General features: G+C 37.6%; 1 protein-coding gene across 1 annotated transcript in view; it reads left to right on the top strand.

The window, feature by feature from the left end:
* Positions 1 to 651: 651 nt before the first annotated feature.
* Positions 652 to 20,332, top strand: part of vwa8 (von Willebrand factor A domain containing 8) — a 284,869-nt gene continuing 265,188 nt past the window's right edge. The window contains exons 1-4 of the mRNA XM_062533722.1: positions 652 to 924; positions 1,227 to 1,304; positions 1,484 to 1,614; positions 9,022 to 9,132. Of these exons, the coding sequence (XP_062389706.1) occupies positions 774 to 924; positions 1,227 to 1,304; positions 1,484 to 1,614; positions 9,022 to 9,132 (471 nt within the window). The 5' untranslated portion in view covers positions 652 to 773. The remainder of the gene's footprint in view (positions 925 to 1,226; positions 1,305 to 1,483; positions 1,615 to 9,021; positions 9,133 to 20,332) is intronic.

The raw sequence follows: 20,332 nt of genomic DNA, 5'->3' as shown, positions 1-20,332 counted from the left end.
GAAGTGGAAGGGGGAGGGTTTAGGGGCACGTTTTGGAAAGGGCCTATACGTTTCAGCGTGATAATCCACTGTATTCCCTAGCTTCGAATTGGTGGTCGTGGTAGGCTAGCCTAATTAAACATGAATGAGGCCATATAATGGGAAATGTTGATTTTGGTAACAAATCATTGGAAATCTTACACAATGTTCCTTTAATGCACTCTAGGCCTACACCATTTCACGACTCAAAATGATTGCATTAATGACTTCTGAAAATTGTCAACTAAAGATTTCCTGATTCTTCAGTGTGTAAGGATTCCAACAATATATAGTTTTCATAATCCCCCCCTAAAATTAACGAAATTAGCCTACACAATGAAACTGAAGATGAAACCCAAGAATAACGGCACGTAGGCCACAGCAGTCCGTCTCAAGCACTGCGTCACGACATTCTCATAACACAGTGCTTTCACAAGAAAGAAAGGCAAGAGGGGAATGTTGATAAAATAGCACTGGGAACTGCAATTAGCTCTCTGTCAGTGAGAAACAAATATTGTGACGGGCCGAGCAAGACGAGCTTCAGGCGCACGGAAACGGCGCCTTTAAAATACAGGAACATAATGTTGTTGTGCACAATGACGCTCGTCGGAAGAATTTCCTGACGGACGCATCCGTTGCCTAACTTCTGAAATCCATCTTTTCTTGAAAGTAATGATCACAAAGCGGTTACGTAGGGTCATGAATGCCCTTATCATTGCACTGTTTTAGCGTATTCATTGGGTTTGCTGTTTAAAATGCCCTCAAGGATCATATGTAAAGGCACAGCTGCTGCTGTTGCTGCAACAAGAATGAGGAATATTTTGGGACCTGTTATGTCGAAGGGTGAATGGATATGTTCCGTTTATGGTCATAATGTTAAACGCAAGTTCTTAAACACTTCCCCAGGTACTGTTAAATCCTTGTGAAATTACTAGGCCTGCTTGTTATCATGTTCTGTATAGTTTCAGTGATATTTATAGTGTCTGTAGCCCTGGTTGTGTGCTCACACAATGGTAAATTATGCTGCTAGTTAGCACAAGTCACAGGCATGCTTGATTAAAAATAACAAATAAATAAGTAGAGAAGGAAAAATGAGAACCTTGTTTTGTTGAGAGGGTTCAATATGGTGATTAGCTGACCTTGTTGTTAGCACAACAGGACGATCTGTCATAGTGTCTCTAGTAAAACTACATCCTTCACTTCTGTAGGTGACACTGTTAAACTTGGAGACCTTTCATATCAGCTCAAAAAGCCAAGAAGACCAGAATTTGTTCCCATTAACCACAGTAAGCAACCTGCTCTGATCTATTTCGACCTTTTCTCTTGCTGATCTTGTTTACTGATTGATGTTTTATGTGCATCTAAAAGCTGGTTGGTTGTTCTCTTCAGTAAGCCTCACTTGTGTGGACTTAATCACTCTGGTACCTCTGGTAGGACTTGCAGCTATTTCGCTTGTCTTTTGCAGTCTTGGATAGCTTGCCCCAGACCGTTGCACAGCATCTTCGATGGATTATGCAAAAGGATCTGTTGGGGCAAGATGTGTTCCTCATAGGACCTCCAGGCCCACTGAGACGCTCCATAGCAATGCAATACCTGGTAGGCCTAGTACTTCAACAATCAAATATGCAATGCTGGCACTAAACACATGATGAACCTTTTCCATGGATCCAGTTAAAATTAATTTGCAAAATAGAATTTGAATGCATATATAATTCAATACATAACAAAAAGTTAAACTTGAGTTAATCTATACTTTATTATTTCACTTTAGTTTGAGGAAAATGAAATGTAATTTTTTGTAATGGTGTAACAGTGTAACAGCATTAGGTCTGCTGTTTATTGTGATACAGTCAACTCCAAAAGTATTGGAACACATGCTTAAAGTTTAATGTAAAATCATCTTTTGGAAATTGATCTTAATGCTTTAAATGAAAAAATTAGGAAATATTCAACCTTTAATGACATCAATTTTCTTTGTGAATGGATAATGTATTGTAAATAAATAAATGTTTTCCTTAAAATATAGGGGGTCATAAGTATGGGAACGCCCATGTTAAATTCCCATAGAGGATTTTTATTTTTATTTTTAAAGGCCAGTTATTTAATGGATCCAGGACACTATGCACCCTGATAAAATCTCCTTGGCCTTTGGAATTTAAATATCCCCACATTAACACTATACCTTCACCATACTAAGAGTTTGGCATGCTTAATGTCAGTTATTAGCTGTTAGCTGTTGAGCTCAATGCAATTCAAACCAGCGAATTAGCTAACAGCTAATAACTGACATTGAGCATGCCAAACTCTTAGTATGGTGAAGGTATAGTGTTGATGTGGGGTTATTTTAATTCCAAGGCCAAGGGGATTTTATCAGGGTGCATAGTGTCCTGGATCCATGAAATAACTGGCCTTTAAAAATAAAAATAAAAATCCTCTATGGGAATTTAACATGGGCGTTCCAATACTTATGACCCCCTATATTTTAAGGAAAACATTTATTTATTTACAATACATTATCCATTCACAAAGAAAATTGATGTCATTAAAGGTTGAATATTTCCTCATTGTTTCATTCAAGGCATTAAGATCAATTTCTAAAAGATGATTTTATATTAAACTTTAAGCATGTGTTCCAATACTTTTGGAGTTGACTGTATATGGTTTGCCATGTGTTGAGTGAAGAATCTGTATTCTGAATTTGTATGCAGAATGCGAATATGATTTCATTTTACGTAATGTTCAATTTGATGTTTATATCATTGAAGAGCTTAGATTCCGCTTGTTCACATGATAGCTATATGATATCGGTGTGACGAGTACCCTGCGAGAAATGTAGTTGAACCTGGACTGTATATTTTACTGGGGCACACAGCAGTTGAGTACTACTTTACTTTTTAAAGTGTAACAAAGGACTTTAGGTTATGGTTATGGTTATTGGATTTGACGCTTTTGTTCAAAGCGATTTACAAATAAAAACAATACAATAATTCATCTAACAGTGTACAATTTAAAAAGTAGGTCAGACTACATTAGGGAGAATAGCAATAGCAAACCATGTCAATTAAAACAATAACTTAATGAAAAGAAACAATGAAAATATAGGAGAATAGCAAATAATAATTTTCATAACAATAATTTCCATTCAATCAATCATAAAATTACAATAGTGGCATGGTACGGTTATTAAGGAGTTATTATGGTACGATGCATTAAGGAGTATAGCAATAATAAATAACAATGTCAATTCATTTAATGGCCTAAGGGTCATTCCACCTCAATTCAACGGATTTTAGAGAAAATTTCTGCTTGACCATCTCAGATTTGCTTCAAACTTACTATCTAAAGAGTAACCATTTAAACTGACTTAGCCAAAATATTAGATTGGTATACCTAATACACCCGGAGAAAAAAAAATTGAACATGGTACCCCCCTTCTGATTTTTGGCACATTTGTGCCCTCATCTAAATCTGCAGCAAAGTTCAGATGTCAAAAAGTGTTCAAATTTTCTGTGAATAATGATTGCTACCTATAGATTCTACATATTCATTCGTAAGCCGTATGTGTTGACACTGAATGTGTTTCAATCTTGTGAAATCAGAAGAAAAATTGCAGATTTCTTTCACACCCCCACATTGGGTGCCCCATTATACAATTTATAATAAAAATGTTTGGCAAATGGTTATGTCTCTCTACAGAAGTGTTTCAGCTGTCTTTGAAAAGGTAATTAAGAGGTGTTTATGTTGCTTTTTTGTTGGAAGTATTGTCACACAAAACTGAAAAATAATCAATTTGGATGATATTGTATCTCCCCATTACAGAGGTATGACAAGCTATAGCCTACCAATGAATTGAGCACATCTCCAGAAAGAGAATGGAATGGGCTTTCAGCCTGTGAAATTCCAAGATGGTATTATGGCTATGGTTATTGAAATGTTATTTTTGAAATATTGGTCAACTATAACGACAAATTGCTGATATCACTAAATAGTGACATCTAGTGGCATTAAATAGTGACAGCAACAATTTATTTAGGAAATACAGGAAATATTTTATTAGTTCATCACCCAGCAAGTAAATGAAAAAATAAATGTTTAACAGTATGAGACATAAACATCTGATACTTAGGAATAAGACAAGGATTATGAAATAATAGCACAAAAAAACAACACTAATTGTTGTAATAGACCAATATTTTAAAAATAAAGTTTAAATAACTGCAGCCATAATACCATCTTGAAATTTCACAGTCTGAAATATGGAGCTAGATCTGTCTCTTTATTATTCAATCATAAAAAGTGTGCTTCAATCAAGAAATATATCTTCATTCAAAAAAACATTCACTTCTGTCAAAGAAAACACATTCAATCAAAGAAAAAAAGTGTTTGAATGCAAAAAATGCCTTTCAACACCGTTTTTCTTTGATTGAAAATGTTTTTTGTGATACAAGTGATAGTTTTTTTGTTTAAAGCAGCTTTTTTGATTGAAGTAATGTTTTTTCTGTTTGGGCCATAATATGGGTAGGACATTTGTGTCTTTATTATTCAATAGAAAAAGACGTTGCTTCAAAGAAAAAAAAAATCAATAAAAAAAGATGTTGCTTCAAAGAAAAAAAAATCAATCAATCAATCAAAACCCCAACATTGAAAAAAGTTTTTGAATGCCAGAACTATGTGAGACCCAAATAATTGCATTTGAACCCTTTTTTTCTTTGATTGAAAATGTTTCTTTGATTTAAGTTCATTTTTTTAATTGAAAATATTTCCTTTGACCAAAGCAATCTTTTTTGTCTTTGGGCCATATTATGGGTAGGACATTTGTGTCTTTACTATTCAAAGTCAAAAAAGGTTGTTTCCAAAGAAAAAACAATCTAAATGAAAAAAATCACTCTGCAAATGCAAACATAAAACTCAAATGCAAAAGTTAAAAGGGTGGGGGGTTGGAGGTGAAAAAAAGTTTTGAAGTGTTTTTTCTTTAACATCAAAGAAAAACGGTGTTGAAAGGCATTTTTTTGTCTCAATTTTTTTTTGCATTCAAACACTTTTTTCTTTGATTGAATGTGTTTTCTTTGACAGAAGTGAATGTTTTTTTGAATGAAGATATATTTTTTGATTGAAGCACACTTTTTTATGATTGAATAATAAAGAGACAGATCTAGCTCCATACTGAACGCCCATTTCATACTCTTTCTGGAGATGTGTTCAATTCATTGGTATAGCTTGTCATACCTCTGTAATGGGGAGATACAATTTTTCAGTTTTGTGTCACAATACTTCCAACAAAAAAGCAATATAGACACCTCTTAATTATTTTTTCAAAGACAGCTTAAACACGTCTGTAGAGAGACATAACCATTGGCCAAACATTTTGTCCATAAATTGTGTAATGGGGCACCCAATGTGGGGGTTTGAAAGAAATCTGCAATTTTTCTACTGATTTCACAAGATTGAAACACAGTCAGTATCAACACACACGGCCTACGAATGAATATGTGCACTGTAAAAAAGGATTTTAGAGGGTTGTAATTATAATCCCTACGAATGGGTTAAAAATTACTTACGTATATTGATCAGCAACTGAAATCTATAATAAAGGGTAAATTCTACCTACATTACCTATTTTTTAGCAGTAACAAATTCTACCTAAGGGATGGTGGTAATTATAATCCCTACGAATGGGTTAAAATGTACTTACGTATATTGATCAGCAACTGAAATATATAATAAAGGGTAAATTCTACCTACATTACCTATCTTTTAACAGTAACAAATTCTACCTAATAAACGATCATAAAATATACCCAAAGACTCTTGCTCTATACTTGACGGTTAGAGGGACGTGTGCTCAGTTGATTGTCTGCTTATGGTGGAGCTGCTGAATTCAAGGTAAGCTCTGATTCCTGTTTGTCACGTTGCTTTGCTGTGTATCATAGGGAATGTGTAGTCGGGGTAACGTGCATGCATGCTTGAACCAGAAAGTTTGGACGGTCGTTCGTTTAGAACAGGGGTCGGCAACCTGCGGCTCTGGAGCCGCATGCGGCTCTTTAGCGCGACCCTGATGGCTCCCTGAGCGTCTTCAAAAATGCATGAAAATGAATAGGGGGATTTTTGTTTGTTTGTTTTAATATGGTTTCTTTATCAGGACAAACATTCTTAACGTTTTCCAATGTTGTAAAAATGTGCATAATAAATATTAAAGTTCAACATTTCTGTCAACGAAGATTTGATAGCCTGCGACACACGTTTCAGGGCGGCGCCGTGCCATGCAGGTGGCTGTGGTTGTAAACAAACCGGCGGGTGTCAGCATGGCCATGCCATGGATCCCAAAGGGAAAAAGAGAAAGATAGCCGATGAGATCAGAGAATTTAAGGCAGAATGGACCGAATCATTTGCTTTCATTGCCATTGCGGAAGGATTGCCTGCATGTTTGCTTGCGTAATGAGAAGTTGGCGAACAACAAAAAGAGAGACATTTAGAAAGACATTTTCAGGGAAGGCATGCTACATTTGCAGCCGACTAGTTGGGACTGAGAGAAAAAGTGCGATTGCAGTAGCCTACTTCTGGAGAAATTTTGTTGCAGCCTGAGAGATATTAAAACGTGGGAAACAACGGTTCACGGATGGTGATTACACGAAGTTGAACTTAAAGCACCAGCGGAGTAGTCACGTGGTGTGTCATTCTCTCCGAGATGCGCTGTAGGGAAAAACATTTAATCATGAAAGCTCATTATGTAGCCTCGTTGTAGCCTACTTAGTCATTTTGATAGTAGGCTAATATAGATAATATACACTTACAGCCTGTGTTACCATCATATAAGGCTTACATAAGGCTTTTAATTTTTTGCGGCTCCAGACAGATTTGTTTTTTGTTTTTTGGTCCAAAACGGCTCTTTGAACATTTTGGGTTGCCGACCCCTGGTTTAGAAGGTTCAGAAATTCGCCCCCTCTGTGGGTGAAAGCTAGCATGCTAACATCACACATTGAAAGTCAATGGGCGAACTCGCTAGACCTAGCAGTTACACTTTATATATTCGTTTAACATTCAAATGTAGTTCTACTTGTTTCTGAGCACAAGGATTTGAAGGAATTGTGTTTACTTAACTGTCCAGTGTATGCTAACAACTTAATTCACTCTCAATTTCAAACAAACTTCACTGGAAGCTAATATTCGACGGTAGCTTCATTAGGTTGCTAACTAGCTAACTTTCTATCGTCAGTTTAACATAACCATGTACACATTCTGTTGTGAATCATGCAAACATAACAATGATTGCCTGTCTGTCCTGTCCATTGCAGGTGTTGGACACGTCTGTTGGATACACACACAGCAGAAGCACTGAACTGTGTACATTCTTTTGAATGTTTTGTTATTTAGCCTTATGTTTCAGAAAACCAGTTGTGAAGTGATCAGGTGCACACAGACACATACTGTAAAGCACAAAGCAGAGTTGTATGAGTATACTTTTTGTTTGAGCAAACTCTTTGAATATATTGTGAATATTTTGTATGATCCTTTTTGTATATTCTCTGTCATTTGATTGATTAAACAAGTTAACTTTCTCAATACAGTCTGCTGTGTCTGAAAACTTAACTGAATAGGCTCATAATTAATTAGTCATTTTAGCTAATTATTACTAGTAATTATTAAGTAGGTTAATAATGCCTAACAATCTAGAGTTAATATTACTCTATTATTTTGAGTAACTTTATTGAAAAAATCTTGGGTAAACTGTACCTAATTTATTTAAGTATTTCATAACTGTTGAATGTAGGTAGTCTTTACTCAAAATAATAGATTGACTTTACCCAACCAAAGCAGATGCAAATCCTCACCTTCGATAAATTGGGTAAATTCTATAGGTTGTTTTTTACAGTGTGGAATCTATAGGTATTATGCACAGAACATTTGAAGTCTTTAGCTTGAAAACGTTTTGAGATAATGACATCTGAACTTTGCTGCAGATTTAGATGAGGGCGCAAAGGTGCCAAAAATCAGAAGGGGGGTACCATGTTCAAAATTTTATTTCTCTGGATGTATTAGGTATACCAATCTAATGTTTTGGCATTTGTTGAATTGAGGTGGAATGATCCCTAATGTAAATAAACAATACTATATTATGCAAACCATAACATATAAGAAGTGCTTAATAGACTAAGTGCATGTTGAACAGATATACCTAAGACCCCTCTTGAAAGACACAAAACTATTACAGGAATGGAAAGTACTGGGCAACTCATTCCACCAACATGGAACCACTGATGAAGAGAGTCTTGAATTTTGACCTAGCGTTTATAGCTGGTTGACACAGCAGACGCTCATCAGAAGACCACAGTAGGTGGTTGGGGATGTACATCTTGATCATTGAATTAAAGTAGCAGGGAGCAGATCCAGTCGGTGTCCTATAGGCCAAAGTGAGAGATTTACATTTAATTCTGGCCACTACAGGGAGCCAGTGGGGAGTCAGTGTGTCAACCAGCTATAAACGCTAGGTCAAATTCAAGACTCTTTATCAGTGGTTCCATGTTGGTGGAATGAGTTGCCCAACTCTCCAGGAGAGGAGTTACATGTGTCCTCTTTGGCTGATTGAAGACTAGGCGCTAATTTTGCAGTTGAGGCTCAGAGAAGTTAAGTTGGTCATTAATTATGACGCCCAAGTTACGTGCCAAACTATTTCAGGGTCAGTGAAGATGAGTCAAGCTGTCAAACACTAGAGTTCTCAGGTGGGAAAGATAGGTAAAGTTGAGTCCGCATAGCAATGATAGTCAATCCATGGGAACGAATGGTCTCACCGAAGAAGTGGTGTTAATAGAGAAAAGCAGGGCCGCTGATCCCTGAGGCACACCTGTAGTGAGGTCATGAGACTTTGATACTTATCCCTGCCAAGACATGCTAAAAGAATTGTGATAAAAAAAATAAGCAGCCAGTGTTTTCCTTATCATTTTTTCCATCTTTTCATCAATTCCTCCAGTTTCTGCCGTTATTTGAACATTTGATTCTGCTCTGCAGGAGTTGACAAAGCGGGAAGTTGAATATGTTGCCCTCTCTCGTGATACCACTGAAACAGATCTTAAACAACGCAGAGAGATAAGATCTGGAACGGCCTTCTACGTTGACCAGGCAAGAAACCACCTATTGACACTCTTTTTCATTGGAAAAGTTGACTTAATTTAGAGTCAACCGTGGCCTACTGGTTAGGCGGAGGATTGCCGGTTCGATCCCCGACCAGTCCACGGCTGAAGTGCCCTTGAGCAAGGCACCTAACCCCTCACTGCTCCCCGAGCGCTGCTGGTTGGGCAGGCAGCTCACTGCTCTGGGTTAGTGTGTGATACACCTCACTGTGTGCTCACTGTGTGCTGTTGTGTTCACTACTTCGGTTAAATTGGGTTAAATGCAGATAACTGAATTTCCCCTCAGGTGATCAAAAAATAATACATTCTATTCTATTCTATTCTATTCTAAAACGAGAAATATAAAATCGTCTTTTGGAAATTGATCTTAATGCCTTAATTAAAAAAATGAGTAAAAATCTAACCTTTAAAGGAATAAGACACCCAAATGGGAGATGTGTGTTCAGAACGAGTACAAATCATCATCACACCAATTTTCTTTGTGAATGAAGAATGTATCGCAAATAAATAAATGTTCTTCCTTAAAATACAGGAATAATAAGTATTTGACCCTTGTGTTAAATTCCCATAGAGGCAGGAGATTTTTTACATACATTTGTTTTTAAAGGCCAGCTATTTCATGGATCCAGGATACTATGCATCCTCATAAGTTCCCTTTGGCCTTTGGAATGCTCCTGTTTGATGTTCATTGAGCAAACCAGCAAATAGTGCTGTGTCCTGTGTATTCTCGCTGGATTTGGATGTTAAAATAGATTTTTTTGCTTAAATTGATAGAAAAGGGTCAATCAACTTTGTCGTCAAATTTTCACATTTCTATGACATCATTATTTAGGCAGAGATTAATTTACAGTATAGGCCAACTACAAGTACCTAAACCATGCTGGATTTGGATGTAAAATGAGATCCATATTAAGACTACATTATAAAAGGCAGCGATGACACTTTTAAATCAAAGAAAGCATTAGCCAATAGGCCTAGATTAAGAAATGACTAGGCTAATATAACTTTGCCTACTACAAAGGGCGTCTGTTTATCTTAAAGGTTATCCAGGATCTGCTATCTTCCAAGTGTTTTGGCACCTTTTGTTTAAAAAGTGTGATCAGTTATCATTAAATTGAAAGAAAAGGCAAAAGATCACAAATCGTTCTGCACATTAGGGCTCTCTTCAAAAAATGACAATGATGATGAAAAGAGAAAACAATCTTGTTATTTAACATCTGTACAAGCAATTTCTGCAAAAATGAAAAATAACAACAAATGCCAGCAAGAACTTGTTTTCTGGCTCAGCACACTGTACTATAATAGGCTAACTGAAAAAAAAAACACCATGCCAATCTCTAGTTATGGTATGTGGTGATATGGGTCTGTTTTAATTCCAGGGGCCAGGATGCATAGTACTCTGAATCCATCAGATAGCTGGCCTTTAAAAATAAAAATATGCAAAACAATCTTCCTGCCTCTTAACAAAGGGGTCAAATGATTATACTCTTGTATTATAAGGAAGAACATTTATTTATTTACGATACATTCTTCATTCTCAAAGAAAATTGGTGTCCTTTTTACTCATTTTTTTAATTAAAGGGATAGTTCGGATTTTAAGACACGAAGTTGTATGGGTTCCCTGTCAGCAACGTAGTGCATCAGCACTGACTTACCCCCGACAGCGTCCTGTGAGCCGAGATCCAGCCGGTTTTAGATCGTTTTTGATGCTGAAGAAAGTAGTCCGGCAAGTTTCTGGGGTCACGAAAGTAAAGTGTTTTTCTTCTCAAAACCATATGCGTTCAACAGAGTGATATATTTGCACCACAAAAACGTTGTCCAGGAAAAATTCAAACCTCGTTATCACTTACTTATTTTTCGCGATTCCTATCACTGCGCGCTACTGACAGCTGGACAACGTTTTTGTGGTGCAAATATATCACTCTGTTGAACGCATATGGTTTTGAGAAGAAAAACACTTTACTTTCGTGACCCCAGAAACTTGCTGAAGAAAATAGTCCGGCATCAAAAACGATCAAAAACCGGCTGGATCTCGGCTCACAGGACGCTGTCGGGGGTAAGTCAGTGCTGATGCACTACGTTGCTGACAGGGAACCCATACAACTTCGTGTCTTAAAATCCGAACTATCCCTTTAAGGCATTAAGATCAGTTTCCAAAAGATTTTATATTCTTCTTTTTAGTCAACTTTAGCATGGGTTCAAATACATATTTTCCCCACTGTATACCATGTCATTTATTTATGAAGGGTTGATGTCTGGGACACCTTGCCATCAGTTTTAGAAAGCCAAAATGAGGCTGAGGGGTACACTGACCAGAATTGATCATGTTAATGTTACAAGCAATGGCTTCTCACTGCTGCATGCCGAAACGCTCTTCATCCAAACGACCAAGGACAAACTTTCCACTGTTCCTCCACAGACCTAGTGCTTTGAAGTCAATGGATTAAAAACATCAGGAGAGATCCTGATCACCATTTCAGTGAAAACAGTCACTTGGTCTCCATTGACATTGTCTAGCAAGGAGCTGCCTCCACATTTATGATTCTAGCAACAGCAACAACAACAAAAAATGTCTTGTGAAATTTTGCATTACTACCACGTTAAATGAACACTTCACCGTTTTGTCTGTCTGATTGTTTGTTTGTCTGTCTGTCTGTTAGCAAGATAACTCAAAAAGTAAAGGATGGATTTCGATGAGATTTTCAGGGAAGGTCGGACATGACCCAAGGAAGAAACGATTACATTTTGGGAGTGATCCGTAATTCCATCGGGATTCCGTCGGCGTTTATGTATTTAACTTAGTGGTGTAATGGCATGGTATGGCCACGTGGTGGCGATCTGAATAGTTTAGGTTCAAATGTATGACAACCTAGGAAGAACAATGCAGGCGGAGGTAGCTGCGCTCTCTGAGTGCTCTTCTAGTTAACTATGTGGGATAACTATGTGTGGCGGAATAACACTTGGGAGCACTTCAACTCGGCGCAGTAATATCATAAGTGCTCCCAAGTGTTATTCCGCCACACAATATATCCCTCTTACCTGCTTAGAAATGCACCACGTTTTATTTTGTCTCACATGGAGGTGTTTGGTCACTTCTGACTTCATCTCTGTTTGGATACTAATGAATGAACTGGGCTAGCTAAGTACTATCAAAGTAGCGCCGCGTGCCAGAGCCAGTGAGTGCACGCATTGAAACGTGAGAGGTATGTAATCAATATGTAATCAACTCGTCTTAGTTAAGGGAATAACGTAGTTTAATATGGAAAAAAAAACAGTGAAGTGTTCCTTTAAGCAAGCCAGATCATTTTTTACAAGTTTTTGAATAGGAAAAGTATGAATAGTATGAACTGGGAAAACAGTAGATGCTAGCGTGTGGCATAAACGTATCTTTCACATTTGAACTGATATCGGTGCTGGCACTCAACTGTATTTTATTTTGGTACCATACCCTCACTAAATCTATAACAACTAGAGATGCACCGATTGCAATTTTCTGGCCGATTCCGATTTTTCATAGTATTTTAGCTGATTCCGATTTCATTTCTTTAAACCACTTTACAGCACACACAATGAGTTATTTTCTATCTTTTCTTTAATACAACATGTTAATATAGAAATGTAATCAACTTATCAATGGCTGGTAGAAAAATGTGAATAGACAGATTCTTCTTCAAGTCTTCTTCAGCTGCAGTAGGCCTATTCCCAGTGTGGGACATTCATTTCACACACTATTGATAGAAATGCACTGTAGGAACACCTATATTTTCCTTCTCACATCCAGTATCCAACTGTAAATATCTTCAAAATACTCATAAGTGTGTAACTGGACATTTTGGTGTAGCCTACATAATGTAGGTGCTGCATAGGCTGAGATGTTGGAAAATGACAAAAAAACTAATTTTGAGAAAACAGCCTTGAAACCAGGGCTGTACACTGCGAGCAGCTCGTCGCAAATGCGAGTAAATATATATTAACTTGAACTTCTTTTCCCAGACGCATTTCAACTAATTCTAAATGGATAGTTGCTATGGCCAAAGGCCAGTTGTTAGTTCTAAATGGATGGTTGCTACGGCCAAAAGCCAGTCTTTAGTTCTATATCCCCTGTTGTCAAGCGGGCATATCCCAGGATTCTGATGAACGTTAACTTTGAAAACATCACTTTTTGACTTAGCGTACTGCCACCCAACTAGCTAAAATTCACCTCCGTCATATGCTACAAAGTCACTATGTTCGGTACCACTTTACTTGACGGATTCATTCATAACACATTCATAACAGCTGTCATGAACTACACATGAAGCGTTCATGACTGATTCATGAAACATGACTCAACATTTATATCAACACTTTCATGAATGTGGAAGACAAAACGACGAAAATCTTGTCAAAATAAAAGTCCAACAATCTAGTAATCCATATACAGGGTATTATGAATCCTCCCCAGCGTTTGTAAACATCTCATGAATATTTTATAAGGTCTACTTCAAATGTCACTTTTCTATACGAGTTGTGAAGTATTCATCATACTGGGAAGTGAACTACTGACCATCTGTGGACCTCTCAATGGTTGGACATTCCTGTTTTATATACTGTATCTATATATACAGTCATTGGTGTAGACGATTATGCATTCTTCAGAGGTTACTGTCATAAAATAAACAGACAAACAAACTAAATTCTCCTGGACACTGGATTCCACGTTGACTAATAAGATGTGACATGATCAGGTTGGCTAAAACAAAAAAGACAGCAATGCTGCTTTGCGATTGTTGTACTTTTATTTTGACAAGTTTTTGACGTTTTGTCTTCCACATTCATGAAAGGGTTGGTATGAATGTTGAGTCATGTTTCATGAAACAGTCATGAATGCTTCATGTGCAGTTCATGACAGCTGTTATGAATGTGTTATGAACGAACCCGTCAAGTAAAGTGTTACCGCGAAAGGTCTATCTGGTTAGCAATCAAGGATCTTTGCTCTGCAGTTGCAGAAGGAGAGTGAGGCAGGCGTGCCATACCACTCAAACGTTCGCTGGCTCAGCCGAGGGAAGATGTTTCGCTGTGTGTAAGACCTGAGAGGAGAAACAGGGAAGTTTCTTGTGAACGTCGGTATAGCTAGATTTTTTCCAGAATTTCAAGATCCGGATTGGATGATTGACTTTTCCTTCAGAGTGGATGTATGGACCCATTTGAAGGACCTCAGTCTGAAATCGCAGAGGGAGAATATGTGCGTGTGCCAACTTTATTCTAATGTGTAAACATGCAAAGCAAAGTTGACCCTGTTCTCCCAATACAACAAATGATACGTACTTCACACATATCCCAACTCTGGCTACTGGATATGCCATCCCGGCAGGTGCAGGTGCAGCTCTATTCCTGTGAATAAATTCAAAATTGATGGTTGCAAATCAGTTTGTCGCCTGTTAAATTCATGTACATTTTTTACCATTTTGGTAACACTTTACATTAAAATAAGTGGGTAATGTTATGGTAATATATATGCAATTTCATGGTAATAATATTTTTAAAGCACATATTACGAATAATTAATGTGTAATTTCTAGACAATTACTGTGCAATTACCATAAAACAACAATGCAAATAACTTGGGTAAAATAAAATGGTAATAACTGCTGTAAATATGTACGGAATCCCTGAACCGCAAGTGAAGAAAAAAAAAATGAGATGCTATCTTGTTATTTCAAGATCATATCTCGATATTTCAAGATAATATCTCATAATTCCGGGATAATACACATATGTTAAAAAAAAAAAAAGTTTTTTTTTCCTTCAGATATTATCTCGTTATTTCGAGATAATATCAGATATTATCTCGTTATTTAGGTAAAAAAAAAAAAATATATATATATATATTTTTAACTTTCAGATATTATCTCGTTATTTCGAGATACTAAGTCGTTATTTCGAGATATTATCTCGTTATTTCGAGATATTATCTCGTTATTTCGAGATATTATCTTGTTATTTCGAGATGTGACTTTTATCATGAAATAACGAGATATTATCTCAAAATAACGAGATAATATCTCGAAATAATGAGATAATATCTCGAAATAGCGACTTAGTATCTCGAAATAGCGAGATAATATTTCAAAGTAAAAAATAAATAAATAATAATATATATTTTTTTTACCTAAGTGTGTAATCTCGAAATAACGAGATAGTATCTCATAATTACGAGATATTATCTCAAGATAACGAGATAATATCTGAAAGAAAAAAAATATATATATTTTTTTACATATGTGTATTATCGCGAAATTATGAGATATTATCTTGAAATAACGAGGTATGATCTCGAAATAACAGGATAGCATCTCAAAAAAATGTTTCTTCACTTGCGGTTCAGGGCTTCCGTAAAATATGTACTTACCGAAGCAATAAATATTTAGGATTTACTTATTGTGACATAATATTTCTGTAATTATACCAACATGATGGTGCTATGAAGGACTAAATTACATAGTAACTTTAAGTGTTATGGCACAATTACCCAATGGTCAAAGTTTTTGTAGTAGTTAGTTTGATGGTAAAATGTGACCTGTTATCTGTTATTATGATGAAATAAATAAGGTAATTTCACAATAACTATATGGTATCAGGGCTGTAAAATACTGTTTTGCCTTTTCGAAAGGATTTCAACAACTCCCCACCGTACAGCAAACCTTTTGAAAAGACAAAGCAGTATTTTACAGCCCTGATACCATATAGTTATTGTGAAATTACCTCATTTATTTCATCATAACAACAGAAAACAGGGGGGTATTCCATCAAGCGAGCTAACCGTAAATCGTGGCTAACTTTGATAAGCCTCGCTAATTTTAGAGAGAGTTCAGTTCCATTACTCCCGCTAACAGGAATCTCAGCTGAGTTGCTGGGGTAACATATGCTTCTGAACTAACCTGGTCGGTGGCAGGCTAACTGCCGAGCTAAATTTATCTGTGTTGCAAAAAAACCCACCAGTCGGAAAACGAGTCCCAAAAGTTGGTTCCGTCAACCTGTGCTTTCGTCACCTGTAGGCCTAGCCTACAACTTAAAAAGTAGAAGGAGAAACTTTTTTCCCGACAGTGTTGCAATCATTAGCCGTTTACTGACTGCACAGATAGCCGGCGATGCACGGGCTTTTAGCCGGCTAGTCCCGATTGTACTCACTGATAGCCGGCTAATCGCCGAGGTGATTTACGCTGCCAATTGTCCTCCCCTGAGGGTACACATATTCCCGGGGCGACTGCAGTGAGCACGCGAGCCGGCTATGCGGCGGCTAGCTGAGACATGGGCGGAGCTGTCAACAACGAGAGTTGTGCACACACTGCTGAAAGACTTAAAATCAGCAAACAGCTGACTGACTGTATGCTGAGCACAGCTGTCAGATCATCATCATACTGTTCACATATTAACACTGGTCCTTGTGGTCCATCTAGCACACTGTTCTTTCAAATGTCAATTAAATCGCCAAACATCTCAGCATTTATTTATTAATTGCTAACATATTGGGAAAACATAGCCTATCCTGCTTTATCTACAGCCAGGATAAATTAGCTAGACCTTGGCTAGCTTGCTCAAATAACCATTGACAACGTATTTCGTTAAAGCATGTAGGCTAGGCCTATATCATACCCACCCTAAGGTTTAAGAAACATAACAACGTTGTCCAATTTTAGTTTAATGCATTTTTCTGAATTGGAGAGGTCTCCTTATGAGGGTAGGCTCTGCATTTTAAATGGCTAATCGCTAATCGCTAATTAGCATCGTTGGTTTAAACTTTGCAGAGCTGTTTTGTTGTTATCACAAAAATACTGATTGTAACTGCTGTTAGGAAGACAGTTTGGAACCTGGCAGACGTGAGGCAGGGAAAGGTATATAATGCATAGTCCAAGCGGAATGAGTGGAGAGTTATTGTGACGAGGCAAGAATTACTCTGTTAGGAAATGTTTATTACCAGATGAATATGAGGAATGACATTACATGGAAGTGGCCTGTTTAAGATCCCCGTGGCTATATCCCACAACATGGGTGGCATCCCGTAACATAAACCCCTTATCCCACAACACATCAGCTGACTAGTCTAGTACACCTATAATGCGTAACCGTCAACTATCTTATGACAACAGGCTGCTTAACCATCTTAGCCGTAGGCTACATTTCCCCCTTGAATGAACACAAGCATATCCGAGCCGCGCTACAATATTGTGTCACATCGAGCTAGCAAGTCTAGCTAGCCACAAACAACAGTGCATACCAGACATACTGCATAGGCTACTAATGACACTTTTTTACGGTCAGTAAATAGCACCGAGTGAAAATCAATGTTTGCTTTATATCTAGTGACAGTGGTGATGTCGTCAGTTTGGATAAGTAGAGTAAAGTTAGTCAGAAGATCTAGAAATATCAAACGGAGGAGCAGAGAACTTGACAGAGAGCTGCACCACTGTTTTGAGAATGACAGTAGTGTCACGAGACTTCGACGCCTATGTTGTTGTACGTCACTGTTCAACTTCACACCCAGTTCTTACTAGCCTGACTCTCGCCAGACCCTTGTAGTTCCGCCATGCTCCACCAGAGGCGTTTCGCTGAGCTCCACACAAGGGTCTGGACGCGAGGGCAATCCAAACCCCTGTGCCAGTGCTCAAAAAATGAGCAACCAATCAGGAGCGCCGAAGCGAGTGTTTGATTCAAATAACAATGGCGGCACGCAGCGAGGAGTCTTGTGCTGACATTGATTCTGCTATTTCAACCGTTTTGTCGAATCTATCACGTATTCATTCTTTAAAAGATTAACAGAGAATAGTTTTGAAGACATTTACTGGTGGCAAGGATATTTTTACTCTTCTTCCGACCGGGTTTGGCAAGAGCTTGAAGAAGCCTAGCACGTCATTCAAGATAACAGGCAAGTGGTTTATCAAATCACATGCGAGGATGTTTTACAAGGACCCGCCTTCAGAAATACATCTCCTATCGAGAAGTCCCAGATCCTTGTGTGAAGCAGACAGCGAACTACAGGATCTGGCGAAAGTCAGGTTAAGTTCTTACATGTTTACGCCTACACCGAGGCGGCTTTGGAATATCGCGCCTCTTGTCCTCACTGACCTAGCCGGGGAATGGCCGGTTAAACCTAGCCGCGGATGAGGCGGCGTTCAGTCAGTTAATGGCTATTGATTAAGGCTACCTATTCGCTAGTTTCAAAGAATTTCTGAAAATTATGCAACTTAGCCTACATTGTTTGAACTTGATCTGAGTGTGGTCCAAGGAATCTTGCGTCTCTGCATAGAGGAAGTCTGTCGTGGTGTCATGCGCAGCGTGACAGGACATTAACCAAAGCATGCTTTGCGTGTTCTCGGGTTCGGATCCCATGCGATGAATTTATATTGGCTATGTTAACACATTAATATTGCCATGTTTAGTTATAGGCCTACTCTTTAATGAAAGGCATCACTATTGATAAAGGGTCATGTATGCTACAGTAGCTTGTTCAGTGACAGGCAGGCTGTCAGTGGGCTATACGATGAGGCAGCTTATTCTGTAAAGGCTATAATAATTAAAACAGCTTCATATAGTCTATTGATTAGGCCTATAGTTTCGGATATCAAACCAACTGTATTACACAAATTAAATTAGGCCTATGAAATGACATTGAAAGCCAAATTGCATTTCAGATAATTTCACAAACACTTTGGCAGAACTAGGGCCTATATGCTTATGGGAGACAATAGGTTTTCTCCCAATACTCCCAAGACAATACTAATTTATTTTATGACCACCGAAAAAATATTTTAGAATGAACCCTTTTAATCTACAAACGTTATCAATGTTGAATAGCTGCCAAAGTTGTTTTGAGTTTAAATAGCCTACTTATTCACTCGTTTTGTTCAGAGTGAAGACAATCAAAGTCCCAATTCAAACCATCATAATTACTGTTTAGCGATTTACAGTAGGCCTACGATTTCGTTATTCTCCTTTTTAGGCAACTACTGTATCTAGGCCTATTTTTTCTCTCGTGTTCAATTTGATTACTTCCGATGAAAATCCTGTAGATGGCGCTTGTAAATCGAACTGAAATCTTCTAGTTTGCCTTAATTTTACGACGTGTATCCTCTTTTCGTCAATCTATGATTTTGGTCTACTTTTCTACCTCGTGCACGAGCAGACATGAAGCTGATTTTAGCCTCGTTTGAATAAACGAGGGCAAGATGCAGCTAACTTGAGTTAATGGAACGGCTTTAGCTTCAAGTGGAAGTCTACACTAGTTCAAGCCAGGCTATTTCTGTTGAGCGCCGCCTTGTTTAGCGAGGTTGATGGAATACCCCCCGGGTCACATATTTTGTCACAATAAGTAAATCCTAAATATTTACTGTTTCGGTAAGTACATAGTTACAGCAGTTATTACCATTTTATTTTACCCTCAAACCCAAGTTATTTGCATTGTTGTTGTATGGTAATTGCACAGTAATTGTCTACAAATTACACATTAATTATTTGTAATATGTGGTTTAAAAATATTGATACCATTAAATTGCATACATATTACCATAACATTTCCCACTTCGATCTGTAATGTAAAGTGTTACCGAACCACACACATGCGATTCATGTTTTATATGTCTTATTGTTTATTTTGTTGTTTGTTTGTCTGTTTTTGTATGTCTTGGTGTCACGGGTACGCTGGCGATTATGCCACTCCGTCCGGCATCGTTTGTTTTGTGTAGCCTATGATTTGTTATTTTTCAGAAATGTGTTTGTTTATATCTTAGTGTCTTTTGTCTTATATTTCTTGTTTGTCTGTTTGTTTGTTTTTACAGCACTTTGGTCAACTGTTTTTTTTTTTTAAATGTGCTATACACATAAATTGACATTGACATTGACATTGTCTTAAATTGTCCAATGAGTGGCCCTTTGCTTACTTTATCAATTGACCACCCCTGAGCTAGTTGGTTCCAACCTCCCCAATGAGCCATACTAGCTAACAGTGGGTGAGTGTCTGCACACGGAGATGAGAAGGGTATGCATCATCTGGGGGAGACGGCAAATAAGCTAGTTTCCCAGAATGCTCCTTTACACTGGACGCTTTCATGCAGTGGTAAATGTGCAATATTGTGGCAGGGAGGAGTGTGTTTAACTAGTGCAGCTTCAACCTCTTTGTGCATGAGTGAAGCAAGGACATGGGAAGAGTTTTG

Source organism: Sardina pilchardus, chromosome 4, assembly GCF_963854185.1.
Source record: "Sardina pilchardus chromosome 4, fSarPil1.1, whole genome shotgun sequence".
Lineage (NCBI taxonomy): Eukaryota > Metazoa > Chordata > Actinopteri > Clupeiformes > Clupeidae > Sardina > Sardina pilchardus.
Note: the sequence above shows the minus strand (reverse complement) of the source record. Positions and strands in the feature narration are given on the sequence as shown.